General features: G+C 28.9%; 1 protein-coding gene across 2 annotated transcripts in view; it reads right to left on the bottom strand.

The window, feature by feature from the left end:
* LOC111640262 (protein amnionless-like) overlaps window positions 1-16,922 on the bottom strand; it is a 22,984-nt gene extending 6,062 nt beyond the window's left edge. For both annotated transcript variants that reach the window (XM_023386260.1, XM_023386261.1), the window contains exons 1-8: window positions 16,824-16,922; window positions 16,565-16,725; window positions 16,321-16,399; window positions 15,859-16,088; window positions 15,608-15,748; window positions 15,434-15,530; window positions 3,060-3,139; window positions 2,844-2,979 (exon numbers count right to left, since the gene is read on the bottom strand). In XM_023386260.1, coding sequence (XP_023242028.1) covers window positions 2,844-2,979; window positions 3,060-3,139; window positions 15,434-15,530; window positions 15,608-15,748; window positions 15,859-16,088; window positions 16,321-16,399; window positions 16,565-16,725; window positions 16,824-16,899 — 1,000 coding nt within the window. In that variant the 5' untranslated portion in view covers window positions 16,900-16,922. The remainder of the gene's footprint in view (window positions 1-2,843; window positions 2,980-3,059; window positions 3,140-15,433; window positions 15,531-15,607; window positions 15,749-15,858; window positions 16,089-16,320; window positions 16,400-16,564; window positions 16,726-16,823) is intronic.
* Between the last annotated feature and the right edge of the window lie 4,955 nt (window positions 16,923-21,877).

Raw genomic sequence — 21,877 nt, 5'->3', positions numbered from 1 at the left:
GTATCATTTTTGTTTGCTAATTTATAAAAGTCGGAGTCTTCTATTCTAACAACAACTGCCAACACATTTCGGGCATCTGTACGGCCACGGTCAACATCAGGGACTTGTATTCGTACGTTATCACCAATTTGAGCAGAAGGAAACGGCGAAGAATTTGGCGACAGACTGTCGCCTCTCCGTCGACATCGGCTTCTCGGGTGTCGTTTCGACCTCCACCAAAGCTTATCTGTGCTTGTCGACATACACCGGCGATTGTTCGAATGTATAATAATATAACAAAATATTCGGTCTTTCACCTACGTATTTTGTATGTGTCGACATTCACCGGAGAATATCGACATTCTCTAATTTCGGTCTTTCACAGTAACATATACAAAACAAGGGAAAATGTTGGAATCATGTCAAATTTGACCTTCCGAGTTTTTTTTGCAAGTCTCCAACTTTTGAAATACCCCGAAACCAATAAAGTAAAAAAAGAAAAAAAAAGAAAAAAATTCCGTGGATATACAATATATGTGTAAGTGTTTTGGTATCGGTTTATTTATTTATTAATAGTTTGATTAATAATATAAAATAATATAAAGGTTATTTTTAAAATAAAAATCTCTTAATAGCCAACTCTTTGCTGAATTTTTTATTTTTTATCTCTTTCTGCCTTACGCGCATCAAGAGGCCTTTTTCCACAGCTTCATGAATTTGTCTTCACACACACGCCTACAATGGGGATTGCTTTATTTGAAGGATGGGGCCCAACATATTCTGAACAGAACGCTCATGAAAAATCTCTGGAATTGGCGATTCCCGATCCAGGAGTCGAATCCGAGCGATTTTTATTTTCGGGAAAAACTTTACTTCAAAATTTAGCCGATATGAAAAAATTTTGTGCTGTTCCTTGATGCGCATATTACGCACGTTTTCTGACGAATTTCGTAAAACGAAATGTGATAATTTTATTTCAGTTACAAATGTGGTTATAGATATGGAACAAGAAGATGAACGACATACCTTTGCAAAGGTAGTCGTTCATCTCCTTGTTCTAAAAATTGCATTCGCTGCAAAACACACTCGACGGCCTGCGTGGATTTGTCGAGCATGCGACATTTTGTCTTTTAAGAAAGCTACGTTGGGGACATTGCCTTAATAAACGAGGCTCTTTAGGTAATACATACCAAAAGTCAAAGCAGTTTCAGAGCTGGTGATCGTGGCGGCCATCACATTGAATCGTTGATTGGCTACTCACTTTCGTGAAAAATATGTAGTTGCAATAAGTTTAACATGTTTAAGCTGTATTGTAGGGTGCATCTTGCATAAAGATTTTGGTGTTCAGACAATTTCTCTGCTGAAATGGTAAAGTTTTGACCACATCTTCGTATCAAGTGACATTAGCAAAACGTCACTAGCCCGGATCTACGGTTTTCTTTAAAAAAAGGAGCAATGTAAAGGATGCTGAGAAATCATACCAAATCGTTATTTTTGGTAAATGAACGTAATTTGTTGGTAAACTTGTAGATTTTCATCAGACCAAACAGAGCAGTTGCATATCTTCATATCATCATGCAAATAAAAATGAGCCTTATTGCTCCACAAATTTTACCATGTATCATCAACCGGGTTACAAATGTCATAGCAAAGATTTTCCTCTTATTATTATCACAATAAATCAATTCTTGACTCTGGGATATTTTGTATGAATAAAATTGCAGAACTTTCCATACTGTCATACAGAGCGTGTCTAAAGGTATGATATTGCATGCGTACTACTACTGCCACGAGAATTTTTCATTTGTTGCTCCGCTACTGCAGTAATGTTTTCCGTTTTCAGATGTCCAATCGGTTTGCAATCCAATCCTAGTTTCACAGGAAAAGTTCCAGTCTTCTCAAAACGCAAAATCATTTTGCTAAGATTTTAATAGTCGGGAACCCCCTTCGTAACATTTTAAGCGCTGAAATTCCGTAAGTGCCGAGCTGGCATTGCTGTTTCGTTGATAGAAGAGTTTAACAAGTAACTCACGATCAGGCAAAATGAGTACCATGACTGTTCACTTGTCACAGAATTGCGAAGAAGTTTTTGCAACTCTTTTCATATCCGAAATTCGTTAGAAAACGTACTCAATATGCACTTTAAAAAGAGAAGAGCGCTAAATTTTGCCCTAACGGCAGAATTTTGAAATAAAATTTTTCTGAAAATCGATACCACATACTCAGGACAGTACACATATCAAATTTGATTGAGATTTATCCAATAGTTCTTTCTAGAGACAGCTTTGATACCTACTCTTTAATTGTGACCACTCCATATGTTTTTAGATTACAGTCAATTTAATGGACAGTCGACATAGTAGATATCCTTTCCCAAATTTTGTAGTCTATTAAATCGAGGGCCTTCTGCATATACATATACAGAAGCAGACGTTAAATTGATTCAGTTATAGGCCTATATGATTATGAATCGAAAAATATAAATAACGCGTAATTAAGTAAAGGCATATTTCGGATTTAATCTTTAATTTTACTCCACGTTCAAATATCTTTTTATAAAAAAAAATATTCAAGAAAAATAAATAAACCTATAACACACAAAAGTAATCTATGTACGTGTAAATAAAGTTATATTGGTCTTAAGACTCAATGATTCAATGAATGAAAGCAGATTTCTTATAGGAAAACGAAATAGTGTAGTAGAAAAGTATGCTAGTGAATATGTTACTCCGAAATCTATAAATTTACGATTTTTTGTAACCTTAGAACAAATATTTTGAAATATTTAATTTAATAATTACATCGATTTAAGCTGTGAAGTAATTTTTAATAAAGAAACTATCATAATGCAATCCACTATTTACCTTGTTGTAAATAAGCATGAATATTTCCTGCTAAATTAGCAGCAAGTCCTTTTTCACGACCCGCATCAGTAAATATCATTTGTATTTTAGCATCGTACGTTTTTGATATATATCCTTGAACAGATTGGAATTCGGGCTGCAAGAACGAAAAATAAAAAAAAAGTACATTAATTATGTAACGATTTTCTTTTAATGTTAAAACAATTCAAAATTTACTTTTTTAATATACATCAAGAAGAGCTGTTTCATCGTATTCCATGTAAAACCTTCTTTATATGTCAGTATTATGGATGATCCTGAAAATAAAAATCATTTACTTGTAATAATGTGATTTAAGTTTAGGAAATCGAGTCTAAAACCAATAACTTTTTAAATAATAAGGATATAAACAAATTATACTGTTGTAGAGCGAGATTACTTACATAAGAATAACTCTCTCTATAAACCAAATTTTCTCATATCATCTAGTTTTTACTTTCCCGGCTGTTTTAGAAAAGGAAAAGTATGATGATCGGTCAAATGTTGACCCCCGGTAATTTTGCATTTCTCGACTTCAGGAGCCAAAAAAAAATGTATTAAAAAACGCCGTACAAAATTCTGTGTCGGTGTCTTTATTGTTTTATATTTCATAACTGGATAAACCAAAAATTTTGAAACTTTGAAGGGTTATTTCTATATATCGATGCTATTCATTTTGGTAGTTAAAAATAAAGGGATAAAGAGATAGAGGATGCTAAGATGTTATATCTCGAGTGGGGTCGGATTTAAAAAAAAGTTTTTTATTAATGGCTAACTCAACGCCAACGACTTACGAAATTTATATTCCTCTAAACTGTGGATGAACAATTTATATTTCCCTTCATTGTGGATGAATGATAGTTAAAATATTAATAATTGTTTGGTCCAAAAATTAAAACCATGTTTCGGAATGAACGAATACAATGAAATTGGACAGTATCTAAGTCTAATACAATACATTAGAAAGTATTATTTTTCGCATAATTTTCTAAGGTTTCTTGAAACTGGATTTTTTTAATTGAAATTTTATCGAATTTACGTTATATTAATATTATACTTATTTTAAATTTTCAGGAAAATAGTATATTTCCCTAAAAATGGTATATTTACAATATATTTAATTTATATTAATACAGAAGATTTTAAATGCCTCGTTATTGTTATTTAATTATAGTTAATCAGTTTACATTAATTAATAAATAAATGTATAGCTTTCATTATTAACTTAATTAAATAAATTAAACTTGTCTTTAAACAGTTTTAAGTAAATTTACAGTAAGTACTCAATATCTTAATTAAACTTAATGTGAAAAATTTCCAATGTTGCGAAATAGGTTATGCTTCATCCTCATTTTAAACTCGTCATTAATTATAATTATAATTCATAGAATTTATTACATTGAGCTTAAGGGAAAAAACAAATTCATTATTCGCATTATTTAAATTTGGTTCTTTGTTGACATAGAAAGTAATTCCCGAAACAAAAAGTAATTAACGTAAATTTTCATGCTCATATAATTTCAGAAAATAAACTCAATACTTATTTTTCTAAGTCTAAACACACAAAAACAGCTTTCATAAAGTTTACATAGCCTATTTGTATACGTTAGCCTTTGAGAGAACTCTACAACAGAATCATTTTCTGGAAGAATGTGAAGCAATAAACCAATTGGTGACTTAATATTTTTCTTTCTGAATTATAGTTTAGTGCAGGATGTCCAACCCGCAGCCCGCGGGCCGCACTGCGGCTCACTGCACCCTAAATTTTTTAGGTACATTTTCATTTAGTTTGATAAAGTATGTTGTAAAAAATATTCTCGTTTCACTGGATACATTTCGACGTATTGACGTAATTGGTGCTAGAAAACTGTTATGCATGTGGGTTAGTGCATACTGTTGTGAACAATTCTTTTCGTGCATGAAAAACATAAAAACTGATAAAAGAAATAGATTGAGTAATTACCATTTAACTAACATTCTTACAATTAAGACTAGTACCATAAAAGCAGATATTGACGATATTATACTCGTAAAAGGAATGCAATGGCAAACATCGCATTGAATTTATTTTTATATTGTGTGAGTATAATTTCTTCTTTTACTGTCAATAAATAATACAGTATTTTTTGTAATTATATATATTTGTTATTAAAATTTGATATTCATATTTTGAACTTTTTAACAAAAATATATTTATACAAGGTTCCTGTGGTACGCTGAATATACTTAAATTTTTAATTTGGCCTATTAGGAAAAAAGATTGGATAACCCTGGTTTAGAGGATCTAAATTCGAGAAAACTATGATTAAATTAAATTTGTAAAGGTGTTAATAAGATTGATTTTAATAAGAATCCACCTGATTCTAATCTAATCGCATAGCCAAGAACCGAACGACTCAACTACAAAAGCATTTTTTAAAATTGGATTTGAATCTCTTCAACTCTATCCAAAATTTTGTGACCAAAATTGGTGCAGGATAAAAACAATTGTTTAAACGTAAAGACAGAAAAAGACAAATGATTATATTTATATTTATTTTTTAGATACGAAAATACGTAAATGAGATTTTTATTCACGCATGTAGCACGAGAAATTTTAAAATAAATTAAATGTAGTGCCATAACTAGGCAGGTTCGACGGGTGCACAGACATAGGGCTCAGGACAAAGGAGGATACTAAAGTGGAGTATCAAAAAATGATTAATATTATATTTTTATTTTCAAATTTTAAATTTTACCGCTGTGGATTCGATTCGTAACATTTTCGGTTAAAGTTAAAAAATAATCAACTATTTCTATCGCATTTATTTTTTAATATTTTTTCCCAAAAAACAGGCAGTCAAAAATAAAATCTTATACAGAGCACATGAAAAGCTAGTTACGGCATTGTTTAAATAACAAAATAGTATCAATTATAAATTATAGGCTATTACATTTGGCCCTTATCGCACAAAGACACTTATCCAGATTTTTTAAAAGACCGTCGAAATACCACAATCTGATTTATTATTTATAACATTAATTAATCTTCATCCCCTTTCTAAACAAGAGCGATGAAAATAATTAGTTCTCCTTTGATTTTCAATTTGGGTTTAGACACAACAGCAATATCCTCTGCATACGCATATGTGAGATATTGTACAGCACCTAACAGCTTTCGATCTCTTTAATATACTAGAACAGCGCTGTCCAACTTATCATAGCCCGCGGGCCGTATTTTCTTCACCAAACATTTCGGGGGCCAAGAAGGTTGCTGCTGTATTCAGCCAGGTTAAGTGAAGTTACGCAAACTAAATAGTACCTTCTTTAAATTCAAATTAGATTTAAATTTTCACATAGTAAAATAATTTTAATATTAATAATAATAATTTAGTAACATAAATGTATTCATAGTAAAATGTACTCGCGGGCCGTAAAAATTATTTGGCGGGCCGTATACGGCCCGCGGGTCGCCAGTTGGACAGCCCTGTACTAGAACAAGGCGATTGATTTGTGCAAAAAAGTTATAAAGAAAGGGACGTTGGAATCGAATGAAACTTCATTAGTGAAAACGTAACGATGATGATAATAAGTAATTAAAATGTTGTAGAAATGAACAATTTCCTGTGGAACAATGATACAATTTAAAAATATTTAGAATATTTAATATGTTGTCAGATCGCCTCTTGCTTTGGATACAGATGGCGTTACCGTCGGCATGAAGACATGTGAGCACTATATTCTAACCTAGGGTAATAGGGTTACCAAATTCTAAAGGAGTGACCACTCCAGGAGTAAAATATTCCGGGAGACAATCTTGAAAGTAAAATCACTACATAATATAACCATGGAACTTGCATTCTTTATTATTAAAAATCACAAATCGATAATTTAATCTTCGTTAGACTTTGCGTGTAAACGCTAGCTAAACCCATGTAGCCTCTGATTTAACACGATTTCCCTAACAGAATCGTTGAGAATTTCTGAAAAACTCGAACATATTTTCAACTATCTTAAGATGAAAATGATGTATGAATTTGATTTTTTCAGAATGAGCAAGCAAAAAAAACCTCTTGAAATCTACTTTTATTGTGGGTCCATGAAAAGTTGTTCACTCTTTTATTTCAAATTTTTGTGTCGTTTTCGCTCGTACTTCAGCATTTTTTCGTTTGCTTTAAAAATACAAAAATTTGTTCTTCGACGCCGATCCAGAATTGACTAAGAAATGTCAACTAAGACTTACGAGTGAACTTGTTTCCTCGAGAAGTAGTTATAATGTAACTACAAGTAATTTTCCAAGGCGTTTCGTTTAAACTTACAGCGAGCGAGCCAGTTTACTAAATGGAATTGATATTCTGGCATGAGAAATAAAGATTGTTCTCAGGATCGTTCAGAAAATTTTTTTTATTCTTCCTGTAATATTGCGGTTTCCAAGAACAACAACTTAACTAATTCTCTATTTAATAATAAACATCACACAAGACAGATAGTCTTATGACTTTTCAAGAGAGATGTCTTGAGAAAAAGCGGGAGACACGTCTCAAATCGGTAGTCGGGAGAATTTCAACAAATTTTTAAAATTCTGGAAACCTTCCGGATAATTTGGGAGAGTAGGAAAACCTATACTTACCTGCGACAGGTGTTGCAAATGCCGCTCCGAATCCTTCCCACTCTTAGATGATGGATGCTGATTCCATCGAGTCCCATAAATGTTCGATGGGCGAGAAAACCCGGAGATTGAAGCCAAGGAAGTATGAAAATTTGATAGAGATACTTCTGGAAAACCCTAACAGTGTTCATCAAGTATTATCTTGCCGAAAAATGGCTGCAGTTCTGCCACAAAAAGTGTGGCATTACTGCACAGTATTTCTTGAACGTATCGCTGCGCCATCAATGTTTCCCGGTATACTATTTGATAGTGACTGACTGTCAGACGAGGTGACTCACCAGATCAGCACGCCAACAATGGGGGCAGTAAGCACTCAACAGTAAAGCCCGGATTGAAGCGCTTATCCGCGGTCCTGCATGTGGTCGTCTATTCCCAAACGGAAACCAGGTTTTGTCGTAAAGATGTTACCTTTTCTCTGTCATGGAATTACTGCAAACGGATCCGACGATGTTGGAGTGCTAATGATAGAAAACGCAGTGGTCGCTGTGCATGTAAATTTGCCTTAGTAAGTCGACTGCTGATGGTACGGGAAGAGACGGGGTTTTGCAACGAGACTTCTATCTGTGTAACGACGCGGTTAGAACTGTTCTTGCTAGTCTGTTTTGGTAGCCTGTCTATAGCATCTAAAATTTGCCCGTCGTGTAGGCTATATGTGCCTTCAGGTATGCACTGCCCCAACACCTCCTGACAGTCGAGTCAGAGTAATCCCGATGATAGGCAATTAGGCGAAACGGCCATTCTACTTCTAGTAGTTCAATGATGCGATCTTTGTCAAACAGCATGAATTATGTGCAATGTATTTGACTGCGTCTTGAGGCGTGCCCAGCAATCGAAGATCTCTAAAAATTTCAAACATGATGAGTTTTTGCGAGCCTTTTTACAGAGTACTGGAACTCTGATGGCATTACCGACGTACAGTACAATCGGAGCACAACTGTAATCGTTTACATACCTGTTTGAGACAGCTATAGAAGTATGCCAGGTTTTGCAGTAATCGGACAATTCTATCAGAGTGCATAACTTTTTATGTCATTGAGTGTACATATATATATATATATTCAATGTATATACACTCAATTTATTTATTATTCTTATCTCAATATAGAATCCTCCCTTGTATCCGGAAACCTAGTAGTCTGCACGGCTCTCATCGAAAAAAAACACACAAGGATGAAATAGATTTCACCATTGTTTTAAGAGTTCATCATTGCTTAGTGAAGAATATACTGACTTAGACTTACTCTTACACTTACACTTAGTCTGGATACAACGCAAATGCTTATATTTCTATAATCGAACAGTTAACAGTAAATAGCCTAAACTACAATGATGAAAATGCTACATCGATTTCGTATAAGTCATACAAACATTTGATTCTATTTCACAGATGGATTGTAGAAAGTTTTGTACATATTTGAAATTCCGAATAAAAATATAAGACTGAACAAAAACGCTTACAGTAAACCGATAACTGCAATAAAAGTATAAAATAATTTAGTGGAAAAATGGTTAGTAATCTGGTTAATGGTTAGTTCGGATGTAGTTCATCGTAAATGTAATTTATCATATTGATTTATTCACTCTGGCATTAAAAATGACAATATTTTTCAGCATAAAAATATGAAAAAGTTGGATCTATTATATAACAATTTTAAATTATAAACTTCCGATTTGTAATTTAAAATTGCCACTTTTAAAAATTTCGTGTCTTGGCAATTCGGAAGAGAATTTGTAATGAATAAGAAACACGCTAAAAATGAATGTTCAGTATTTGGTTTATAAAATAATCCTTAATTGTACCATAATTTACATAAAATGCTTCTAATAATTGTTATGAAATATTTAATATTAAAAAAACAACAAAATTCTTTATAAATAATANAATCAACAACTTATACAAAAATTTCAAATGAAGAAGATGAAAATCAAATGAGAAAAATAATATTTGACTTGAGTCTAACAAATAAATTCTAAATAAATGATAAGGAATACAATAGATAAATTATTTTGTGGTAAAGGCAATCTCGACGTAATCCGTACGAAAGTCAAATGTCTCATGTTGTAAAAAGGGATCTGTCCCAGAGAGCTAAAAGGAAACATCAAAAATTTTTTATTAAGGCAGAAAAGTTTTATTTTTTTTACATTGAATATGTTACAATGCCCACCAGTGGCCGAGTGGTCTCCGTTGCCGCTCATAGCGGGGGTGACTGGACCCTAAACACTGGGATAGCCACAACGGTGGACACTTTCGATGTTGTCCTTTTTTTCCTTTTTGGATGAATATGAAAATTCACCCGTCTCTGGAAGAAGAATTATGCCAGTTTTTAAAAATAAAGTAAAGAGGAATGCAGCTGAAGAAGCGTTGTTACCTATATTTTCTGTCTTCCATAAGGGATAACTCCTTTATGAAAGACAGAAAATATAGGGTTTCAAACATTTCTTCATTCAAACATAGAAAATTATGAAAACTTTTTCAATCTTTAATACAAAAGTCTCTTATGAGAGTTTCAGAAGCACTCAGTGTATACCAATGTATGCATTTTCTCACTCACATTATTCTTCTTTTCCTCCCATTTCTGGTTTTTATTCTTATTATTCAGCACCAATAGCAGTTACAGCTGCAACCAGCCGCACTTCAGACATGCTAACAATGTTATCTTGTAGATAACATGTTATCGTTAACAAGATGGCAGACCATTTGAAAAAAGCACTGCTGACAGTAACTGTTGTAATAGTCAATTATCACCATGTAAACATCAAACTATCGTACTGTCGTACTGTCGCACTCTTACGTTATCGATCCCTGTTCTCATGACAGTACCCTCATGAAAAATATCACCGTGTAAACCTGCCATTATTGATAGATTTAAAGATCCTAAACATTATACCATTTTAAAAGCGTCGTGGTTTTCAGTTTTAATTACATTTAAAATTAAGAAAATTCTCACTTTCGTTACTGAAAAATAAATATTTATGAACAATAATAATAATTGGAAATGAGCATAATAAATCTTCGCTACAAACAAATTGAAGTAGGCTAACTATTTGTCTGTTCATTGTTTATTGTTTTACTAAAAAATAAGAACACGACAATTAAAGAACAATGACCTCTAGACTAATAACTGCAAACAAAGAATACACTACTGAACTTTAAAAAATAACATAATCTGGATGTAATATACAGTAGCCTATATAAATAACATTGACATAGAGAAGCTGTATGATAGACTCCCTATGACTTTAATTAAGATTATATTGACAAAACTGCGTCAAATTGCTGTCTGGCTTAAAGCTATTTCTTTGAAAGGGTCATGATTGACATGCAAGATCAAAATATAAATACAAAAAATTACGAAAAATATATATTAAAAGATAAACACTTATATGATGAATATTGTATTTCTGTCGTGCCTGGGACACAATATATCACGTTAGAATACAAACTCTTACAAGTTAGCCAGGGCCATCGAGAGGGAGGGATCTGGGGACTTTTCCAGGATGCTTAGAGGCCTGTAGTAGTTTCTATCAGTATAAATTAATGTTATTTTCAAAATAAAAAATAAAATCTTTAAAACTACTTTTTATCAATAAGGAAACATTGTACGTATTTCATTTATTAAAAAAAAAGGACCAGCTTCACTTCCGGGTCCCGTGCAAGCTGTCGACGGTCCTGCTCTTAGCACATAGCAAATTAAGTTGTATAGACCTAATTAAATAAAAATATAATACACCCAAAACTTACTTATAGACACAAATTATACTCTCAGGAATTTTCACACACATATAATGTCTATACTATCTTGTTTTATCTTTTCAATTTATCTCAACGTTTGTCATTCATCGCAATTTTTCCCATTTATTTTTATATTTAATGAATGTGATGATTTGTCTAAAGCATTACATATAAATGTCCAAATAATTCCAATTTTCTTTTCAAAATGTTTTTATTATTGCATTTATTATCCCGCGTTTTATTCTACATAATTTCGTTATAGGCCTACTTGATATTTTTCTAAGCCACTTTATTTCAGCAACTAAGAATTTTTTATTTTAATTATTTTTTTAACGTCGAATAGCTTACTGGGTTGCATAAAGAAGAGAAAATTCCGTCTTCTCATAAATTCTAATTTCGTTCTTTTTGTTAAAAGTTTTAAATTTCCAAATGTATCAATAGTTAAATTTATTTTTTCTTTTCGTCTTTATTGATTTTTACCTTGTTCGACGTTTCAAAGTTTTAGTGTCTATTTTTCTTTTTAAATTTCTTTCTTGTTTTGCTTTTAAGAAAATGTTTGATGTTTACATTATTTGTTTAATTTTTAAACAAACAGTATACATCAAATATTTCCACAAGATATTATAAGTCCAGGATCGTCGAGAGACATCGCTTGACCCGGGGAGGCCCCAAGTAAATAAATTATTTGAAAATTTATTTCGAGTATTTTATGGATATATTAGGATTTTACATAGTAAAGAACAATAATTATTGTTAAGCATTTTATATTACAATAACGTGCAAAAAATTGTAGGACGATGTCCTGGCTCCTATGAATCCAGAGCCCGGGAAATTTTACTCCATCATCTCTTCCCTCTCGTTGGTCATATAGGTCAACTTTAATTTTTTTGCATTATGTGAAAATCAACAACTTATACAAAAATTTCAAATGAAGAAGATGAAAATCAAATGAGAAAAATAATATTTGACTTGAGTCTAACAAATAAATTCTAAATAAATGATAAGGAATACAATAGATAAATTATTTTGTGGTAAAGGCAATCTCGACGTAATCCGTACGAAAGTCAAATGTCTCATGTTGTAAAAAGGGATCTGTCCCAGAGAGCTAAAAGGAAACATCATAAAATTTTTTATTAAGGCAGAAAAGTTTTATTTTTTTTACATTGAATATGTTACAATGCCCACCAGTGGCCGAGTGGTCTCCGTTGCCGCTCATAGCGGGGGTGACTGGACCCTAAACACTGGGAAGTTCGGTCGTGGGTTCGTGCCGCGATCGGACAGGCTGGCTGCTTGGAGTTTTCCGGGTTTTCTCCTTGCCAATAACGACTAAATAGGAGGCCAGTTCCCCATAAAAGTCCTCCCGGAAGGCATTCTTTCCCCGCGCGCGCGTGACACATCATTCCAGGAAGAAGGCAATGGCAAACCACTTCCTCAACTCTTGCCAAGAAAACTACATGGACAAGAAAAGACTTGTCCATGCAGTCACCAGGAGTCGACAACGACTTGATGGAACTTAACAAACAATGTTACAATGAGTCAAACATTAATCAAAATGTTAAAACTTCAAATAGACAATAAACGTTTTACAAAGAAATATGTTATGGAAAACAAAACTGACATAAACGCCATCGCACGATAGATCGAAATTGTTTGTTTGCAGAAAATATAAGAAAGTTCGAATTTTAAGTATGTAAATCGAGTTAAGAAAACGAAGTATCACATACGAATGAGCGCGTAGTCCATAAGACGAATGTCCGAAAATCGTTCGTCATAGACCCGATGACACGAGGACCAATTCTTATAAAACAAGGTGTTAAAAACACATTCATCATTTATATGGCAAACAGCATATACCATACCGCGTAAAAAACCTTAGTAAACATAGGTCGAAAAGTCCATTTCTAAGATAAATAATCCGACAAAGATCCGGAATTTTTGAGAGAGTTTGCAACTCTGCAAGAAGATGCCAACCTTGCGTGGCAATGGAAGGAAGACGTAAGCAACACCTTCTGTAAATATCGAGATAAAGATTTGGCAAGATTATCCTGTCTTTTCACGTTTCATGCAGCACGTAACATAGAAACCAATAAGTGTCATGATACTAGCATACAAAACTGGAAAATTTCAGAAACGGCGGTGTTTTCAACCTGTGATTACTAAAGTTTTTGATGCGTACTATCCTACTACACAAATGCCGAGTGCCTTTTTAAATATTATCTATATTGAGATAATATTAAATACTATAAATTTTAGATTATATACAAAAAACTCAATATACTGTACTGTACGTACTGTACTGTACATACTTATATACAGTATATTTGGTACACAACCCTATGTACTGTATATAAGAATAATTACATTTTCAAAAATCCATAACTTCATATTTTTAACGAATCGATTTAAAATATTTAAAAATGATTGAATTGACAAAACCAGATAAGAACTATTTTAATCATCGGAAGAAATTTAAGAATTGAGAAAAACTGAAAATACGATTATAATATATGCAGTTTTTATATATATATTATACATTTCATTTAAAACTTTTCGACAGTTGCTAAATCTCGAAGATGGAAGAGCTAACGAATAATTGATTAATGCAATTTCAGAAAAAGAAAGGAATAAATTCAATAGATTCGATTATTATAAGATAAATTACAAGAATGTATTACGAGAAATGTAATGAAGTTATTCATAAAAATAACTAAAAATAATTTTAAAATTAAAACCAGTTTACACTACATTAAAATTTGAGCATAAATTACCTATCAATGAAAAAGCTGTTTCTTATCTTTGTTTATCTTATAAAATAAAGATGCAAATTTCATAAAGCAGCTTTTACTCTTAGCAAATGAGCTTCTGTTTAGAATTAAATTACAGTAGTTACAAAAGTGAAATGGTCGAGTAAAAAAATATATATATATACTAAATAATAGAAAGTGAAAGATGGCTATTACAATGAAAGAAGCAGATGAGACCTTTGTCTCCGATTTCGCAAAAAACAAAGAGTAAATATAGATTCAATTTTTAAAAAAATCTCAATTAAGAAAATGGCAGAAAGATCGATAGAGATGATTTCAGAAGAGTCTAGAAGCATTAAAAAAAAGTAGCAAAATATAACGAAAATGATAACTGAAGAGCTTACAATTTACATTTTTACGTCAACGTGATTATTTAAGCTATAAAAAATGTTTGCAAAATGTGAAATCAAATATCATATCAAATATTTTTTTTTACTTAGCTACTTATTTTACTTATTCTATTTGCAGTATATCTCTTTCTTTAGTTTTACTTCGTCTATGGACAATAACTGATTTGTTTTATAATAAAAGCTATCATAAAATTTTGACTATATATTTTTAAATTTAAAAACAAATTTAGCATTGATAAAAAATAATTTTGATTTGTTTTTAATTTAAATTATCGCTACGAGTTTTTAGAAAATTGCCATTGTCAAATGACTAAAAAATTCACTGTAAATTAATTATTCTATTCAATTAACTTTGCGTATTTTATGTTAATATATTCTTAAAAGGGTACAGTAANTGTCAAATGACTAAAAAATTCACTGTAAATTAATTATTCTATTCAATTAACTTTGCGTATTTTATGTTAATATATTCTTAAATTTAACATCTTAGTTTTATATCAAAAATATTTTTGACTAGAATTTTTCTTTTAAAGAAATATATAGAGATTATAAATTATTCATATAAGAAAAAAGTTTTAAAAATTATATTAAAATTAATAGAATATAAAAAATATGACATTCATTGAGAACTACTTATTTTAATATGAAACTATACGTTTATTAATAGAATTCTCGTATATATATTCTATATATAATCACATACAGTATATGTATGAATTAATTTTACAAGTTCGAAAGATATAAAAGTATTACTTTTTAAATTAAAATTATAATTTTATACAATAATTTAGCCTAAGTAGTCTATTAATAAACGTATAGTTTTATATTAAATTAAATAGTTCTTAATGAATATCAATAACATGTTTACGTCAATATACGTTTTAGAATAATATACAGTATAAATTATTCTAAAATATATCTTTTATATTATTTTAAGACGTATATTTTAGTTACATAATTATTCATGATTCGTATAAATATCTTAGTTAATCTTGGAAAGTCAACTGTTAATGATATTGCAAAAAATTATCATTTACCACAAATAGAACAGCAATGACCTTGAGGAGTAATAGGATCCGCACATTTCGGTTTCGGACATTTCGGTGCAGCGTAAATACAGATTTTCGATTTAATCTTAGTAAAAATAAATTAAAATTTTTTTTTTCAAAATATGTAAAATTATATATAATATAATTAAATACAATCCATACTTGAGGTTTATCATTTTCACAAGCGCATCCGGATGGATTATTACATAAATCTTCTGTTAATGTTATATCAGGAGGATTAACAAATAATAATTTACCCATATCTGACGTCAGAAAGTCTCTAACATTAGAGGATCTAAGTAGCTATAACATTTCCAATTTATGAGAAAAACGCGAAAATGGTATTAGTAAAAAATAATATATTATTTTGCAAATAAGAAAAGTTTGAAAATTTTCTTTATCTAGACCTATACCTTTCCATTGATAGATATCGATCGCATCTGTAACGGAATTACATCAAAAAGTATTCGAAATGTTGTATCAATTGGAAATATAATATCGTCTTGCTGACAAGGCACTTGTTCCGAATGGGGGATTGGAAATGAATCTTTATCTCCTACCACATTAATCGCTTCAGGTGATGTAACATTCCAATTTTTTGGATCGTACCAATAACTGGAACGTCCTCCAATAAAAGTTATATCTGAAATCCATAATATTTCTTTACGTATAAATTTGTCTTAAGAAAGAGGAGAATGTATCCAACTAATTGACAAACTTTTAATTTAAAATAACGATATATTAATATTACTTTTAAGCAAAAATAGGCAATAATTTGTTATATTTAATAAGACATTATTGTCTTATTAAATAAAACAAATGAAATTATTGATAAATAAGTTATAATATTTATTAAAAGAAAACATTACATTTACCTTCACTTGGAAGATTTGATTCAGAAAGACGCATTTCGCCATTAGTTGGAAATACTAACATTCCATTAACTGGCAAAAGCTAAAATATTTTATTTAAATATATAATAATTATGTTTGATTAAAGAAATTATTGCGCTATAAATATTCTATAAGTATTCAAAATTAACTAAGATAGAAAATTGACTTTATTTATATAATTACAGATAAATATTGTAGATTAAAGATGAAAACTCATTTAACCTACCAGTTCCTTAACAATAAGAGATTTTGGCATAAATATTGCCATTTCACTATCTGTCATTATCGCTACGTCGCTTTCTTTGGGAATTCTCTTTAAATTCCAATTGTTAAAATTATCAAAATTCGTATTATCCGTCCAAGTTTTAATGGCCGATTCTGTTAAAACTAAACAAATGAAGAGTTCAGAGAATATTAACTCTCTAAACTCTTTAAACATTCGAAATTACAATTTAAATGAAAATTTTAATTAACCTAAACATTACCTGATAATGATAAAATACTAATAAATAATTTCATTATGAAATTCGCATCCGAAGTAATGTGATTGTAAAATTGCATAGAAAGAGGGGCGTTTGAGAGATGATCGGTACTGGTCACATGATCGTACATTTCGGTAATACGATCTTCGAAGATCTACATTTAACACCAACCAATATTTTAAAATTTACATTTGACTAAAATCAAAATAAATGTAATACAGTATTTCCATATTTTAAACTCGCTAATGAGAGAAATTAATACATATTTATTAATTTCTCTCGTTAAAGTAATGTACTAATTAATATTTTAAGTAATGAAAATTATCATAAAATTTGATTGTTTAAACTTTATTTAATAATTTCACAAATTTTCTGTAAAAATGAAATCTTTTCTAAACTTTTTCTAAAGTATTTATTGTAAAAATAAATAATTTAAATGTATATATTTTAATTGTTGATAATAACCTTAATAAAATAATGAAGATTTAGTTGAGTAGAAGAATTAAAATAGAGTATTATTTTTAAATTTTAATTTTTTTAAACTAAAAATATCTTTCGTACATTAAAACATTGAATGACACTACTGTATTATGTTAAATTATACTATTACATTACATGAATGAAGAGATATTCTTCAAAGAGTAATTGATGTTGTTTGCTTTAGCGATAAATTTTAATATATTTACTGTGTTCTGGCCGTTGAAAAATTGGTCGATTAAACAACAATCATCATTTAATGTTACTTCAAGGGTTGTTTATCTGATTTTCTAATCGAATAAGACCGTTATTTTCCAATAAAGAATGAATAAGAACACTTGTTTATTATTTCATTACTTCGTAGTATAGTTTAACGCGTAATTTAACGAAGAGATTCTAGTTTATTACGGTAAGTAAATATTATAATTGTATTAACAGGTTATTGTAACGAAATAGCAATCTCTCTTAAGTATATACCTGTATTATATTAAATACATTTAAGTTTTAAAATTAAATTTGAAATATTTAAACTAAATAAGTTAAATAATTTAATAAATTTTGAATAGAAAAATGCAATAATATTGCTACATTTAGAATTAACAATACAAAATTGTTAAATTTATGTTCATTTTATAACGAAATTAAATAAATAGAGGCATAAGGAGTTTCAATCGATAATAGTTTATTTAAATAATATTTTATATTAAAATCTGTAACTACCATTAGCTGGTATTTATAACAATAACTAATACATTTTCTTTATAATATTAAAGTAAAAAATAAATTTATTTTCCTTTGTTCGTTATCGTACATAACTTAATTACAATCTCTTTTCCAAATATAAAAATATTTTTACTTTTGCAGTTGAAAGTTTTAAAATAATTAAAGTTTTTCAATAGATTTTTCTAAAGATACACTTTACTTTATATTTTCTATTTTTCGTAAAACTTCATTATCATAAATTCAAAATAATTTATTTTTTAATACTTTGATTTTTGATAAAATTTTCATATAATTTAATTTCTGTTGCTAAATTCTAATCAGATTTCAATCATAATTTTATGAAATATTCGATTGGAAATCTATTTTAAGTTTTGCATAAAAATCAGATCTGAAAACTTTTTCTTTATTATTAAATGTAAATATAAGCTAAAATTTTAATAAAGTAAAAATAAGTCAGGCTTTTAAATTTATCTCATTAATTATAACTTTTGTATTTAATTTTATAACTGTAAGGAAGTCGTGTTATATGGCTTCATTTTATATTCTTTAGAATTAAACTTGCAAAATTAAATATATAAATATATCATCGTTACGTTTTGAAAATGACTATATTTATAATTATTTGCTAAATGAATACTTCAATATTTCGATAACTCTTTACTAATCATTCTCCATAAATTTTGTTCTTGGAAATTCGACAGGGAAGGGTGTGGTTCTCTTAACCAAGCAAACACTGGGCGTGCCTCCGACTAGTAAAAGTACATAAATAGATTTAAGAAGTGATAGGAATGTGCAATGACCACTGCTAGGTTTTTGCACTCGCATTTCATTGTGAAGGACAGAAAAACAACGTAACTACTCGCCTAAGGAAATATCAAGGGTCTAATTTTTCTTATCTTCACTTTAAGTAAGATAAACGAACCAAAATAGCTATAATACTTTCTTGTACAAGATAATATTATAATTACAGATAAATATTGTAGATTAAAGATGAAAACTCATTTAACCTACCAGTTCCTTAACAATAAGAGATTTTGGCATAAATATTGCCATTTCACTATCTGTCATTATCGCTACGTCGCTTTCTTTGGGAATTCTCTTTAAATTCCAATTGTTAAAATTATCAAAATTCGTATTATCCGTCCAAGTTTTAATGGCCGATTCTGTTAAAACTAAACAAATGAAGAGTTCAGAGAATATTAACTCTCTAAACTCTTTAAACATTCGAAATTACAATTTAAATGAAAATTTTAATTAACCTAAACATTACCTGATAATGATAAAATACTAATAAATAATTTCATTGTGAAATTCGCATCCGAAGTAATGTGATTGTAAAATTGCATAGAAAGAGGGGCGTTTGAGAGATGATCGGTACTGGTCACATGATCGTACATTTCGGTAATACGATCTTCGAAGATCTACATTTAACACCAACCGATATTTTAAAATTTACATTTGACTAAAATCAAAATAAATGTAATACAGTATTTCCATATTTTAAACTCGCTAATGAGAGAAATTAATACATATTTATTAATTTCTCTCGTTAAAGTAATGTACTAATTAATATTTTAAGTAATGAAAATTATCATAAAATTTGATTGTTTAAACTTTATTTAATAATTTCACAAATTTTCTGTAAAAATGAAATCTTTTCTAAACTTTTTCTAAAGTATTTATTGTAAAAATAAATAATTTAAATGTATATATTTTAATTGTTGATAATAACCTTAATAAAATAATGAAGATTTAGTTGAGTAGAAGAATTAAAATAGAGTATTATTTTTAAATTTTAATTTTTTTAAACTAAAAATATCTTTCGTACATTAAAACATTGAATGACACTACTGTATTATGTTAAATTATACTATTACATTACATGAATGAAGAGATATTCTTCAAAGAGTAATTGATGTTGTTTGCTTTAGCGATAAATTTTAATATATTTACTGTGTTCTGGCCGTTGAAAAATTGGTCGATTAAACAACAATCATCATTTAATGTTACTTCAAGGGTTGTTTATCTGATTTTCTAATCGAATAAGACCGTTATTTTCCAATAAAGAATGAATAAGAACACTTGTTTATTATTTCATTACTTCGTAGTATAGTTTAACGCGTAATTTAACGAAGAGATTCTAGTTTATTACGGTAAGTAAATATTATAATTGTATTAACAGGTTATTGTAACGAAATAGCAATCTCTCTTAAGTATATACCTGTATTATATTAAATACATTTAAGTTTTAAAATTAAATTTGAAATATTTAAACTAAATAAGTTAAATAATTTAATAAATTTTGAATAGAAAAATGCAATAATATTGCTACATTTAGAATTAACAATACAAAATTGTTAAATTTATGTTCATTTTATAACGAAATTAAATAAATAGAGGCATAAGGAGTTTCAATCGATAATAGTTTATTTAAATAATATTTTATATTAAAATCTGTAACTACCATTAGCTGGTATTTATAACAATAACTAATACATTTTCTTTATAATATTAAAGTAAAAAATAAATTTATTTTCCTTTGTTCGTTATCGTACATAACTTAATTACAATCTCTTTTCCAAATATAAAAATATTTTTACTTTTGCAGTTGAAAGTTTTAAAATAATTAAAGTTTTTCAATAGATTTTTCTAAAGATACACTTTACTTTATATTTTCTATTTTTCGTAAAACTTCATTATCATAAATTCAAAATAATTTATTTTTTAATACTTTGATTTTTGATAAAATTTTCATATAATTTAATTTCTGTTGCTAAATTCTAATCAGATTTCAATCATAATTTTATGAAATATTCGATTGGAAATCTATTTTAAGTTTTGCATAAAAATCAGATCTGAAAACTTTTTCTTTATTATTAAATGTAAATATAAGCTAAAATTTTAATAAAGTAAAAATAAGTCAGGCTTTTAAATTTATCTCATTAATTATAACTTTTGTATTTAATTTTATAACTGTAAGGAAGTCGTGTTATATGGCTTCATTTTATATTCTTTAGAATTAAACTTGCAAAATTAAATATATAAATATATCATCGTTACGTTTTGAAAATGACTATATTTATAATTATTTGCTAAATGAATACTTCAATATTTCGATAACTCTTTACTAATCATTCTCCATAAATTTTGTTCTTGGAAATTCGACAGGGAAGGGTGTGGTTCTCTTAACCAAGCAAACACTGGGCGTGCCTCCGACTAGTAAAAGTACATAAATAGATTTAAGAAGTGATAGGAATGTGCAATGACCACTGCTAGGTTTTTGCACTCGCATTTCATTGTGAAGGACAGAAAAACAACGTAACTACTCGCCTAAGGAAATATCAAGGGTCTAATTTTTCTTATCTTCACTTTAAGTAAGATAAACGAACCAAAATAGCTATAATACTTTCTTGTACAAGATAATATCTATATAGTCATATATATATATATATATATGCTTTCGATTTTATATATATATATCCTTTATAAAAATATTTATTATTTTGTCTTAAATATTTTATTATTGAGCTATGTTTTAATTAAAAGAATAAAATAATTACAATTTAAATACAAATATAAATTTTTTTGTATAAATAATTTTAATAAATTTTCCATCTTTTCATTTAAATATATATTGTATATTGAATTTTTAATATATTCTATCTAAGAAAAACACACTTTATGTCGATAAACGCATCAATATGTATGAAAATAATTAGTCTCTAATATGTATTTTTTATATTATTTACTGCAGACATAATTCTTAATTTTGTTTTGTGCTTATTTACAACTTGATTTTAAACTTTGAATTCGTTTAACTTTATTTTTTTTACTTTTGTTTTTCATAGAATTATTGA

This window comes from Centruroides sculpturatus, unplaced genomic scaffold, assembly GCF_000671375.1.
Source record: "Centruroides sculpturatus isolate CEXI.00-Female unplaced genomic scaffold, Cexi_2.0 scaffold1364, whole genome shotgun sequence".
NCBI lineage: Eukaryota > Metazoa > Arthropoda > Arachnida > Scorpiones > Buthidae > Centruroides > Centruroides sculpturatus.
The sequence above is the reverse complement of the archived record's forward strand: the minus strand, read 5'-3'. Positions and strand labels throughout refer to the sequence as shown.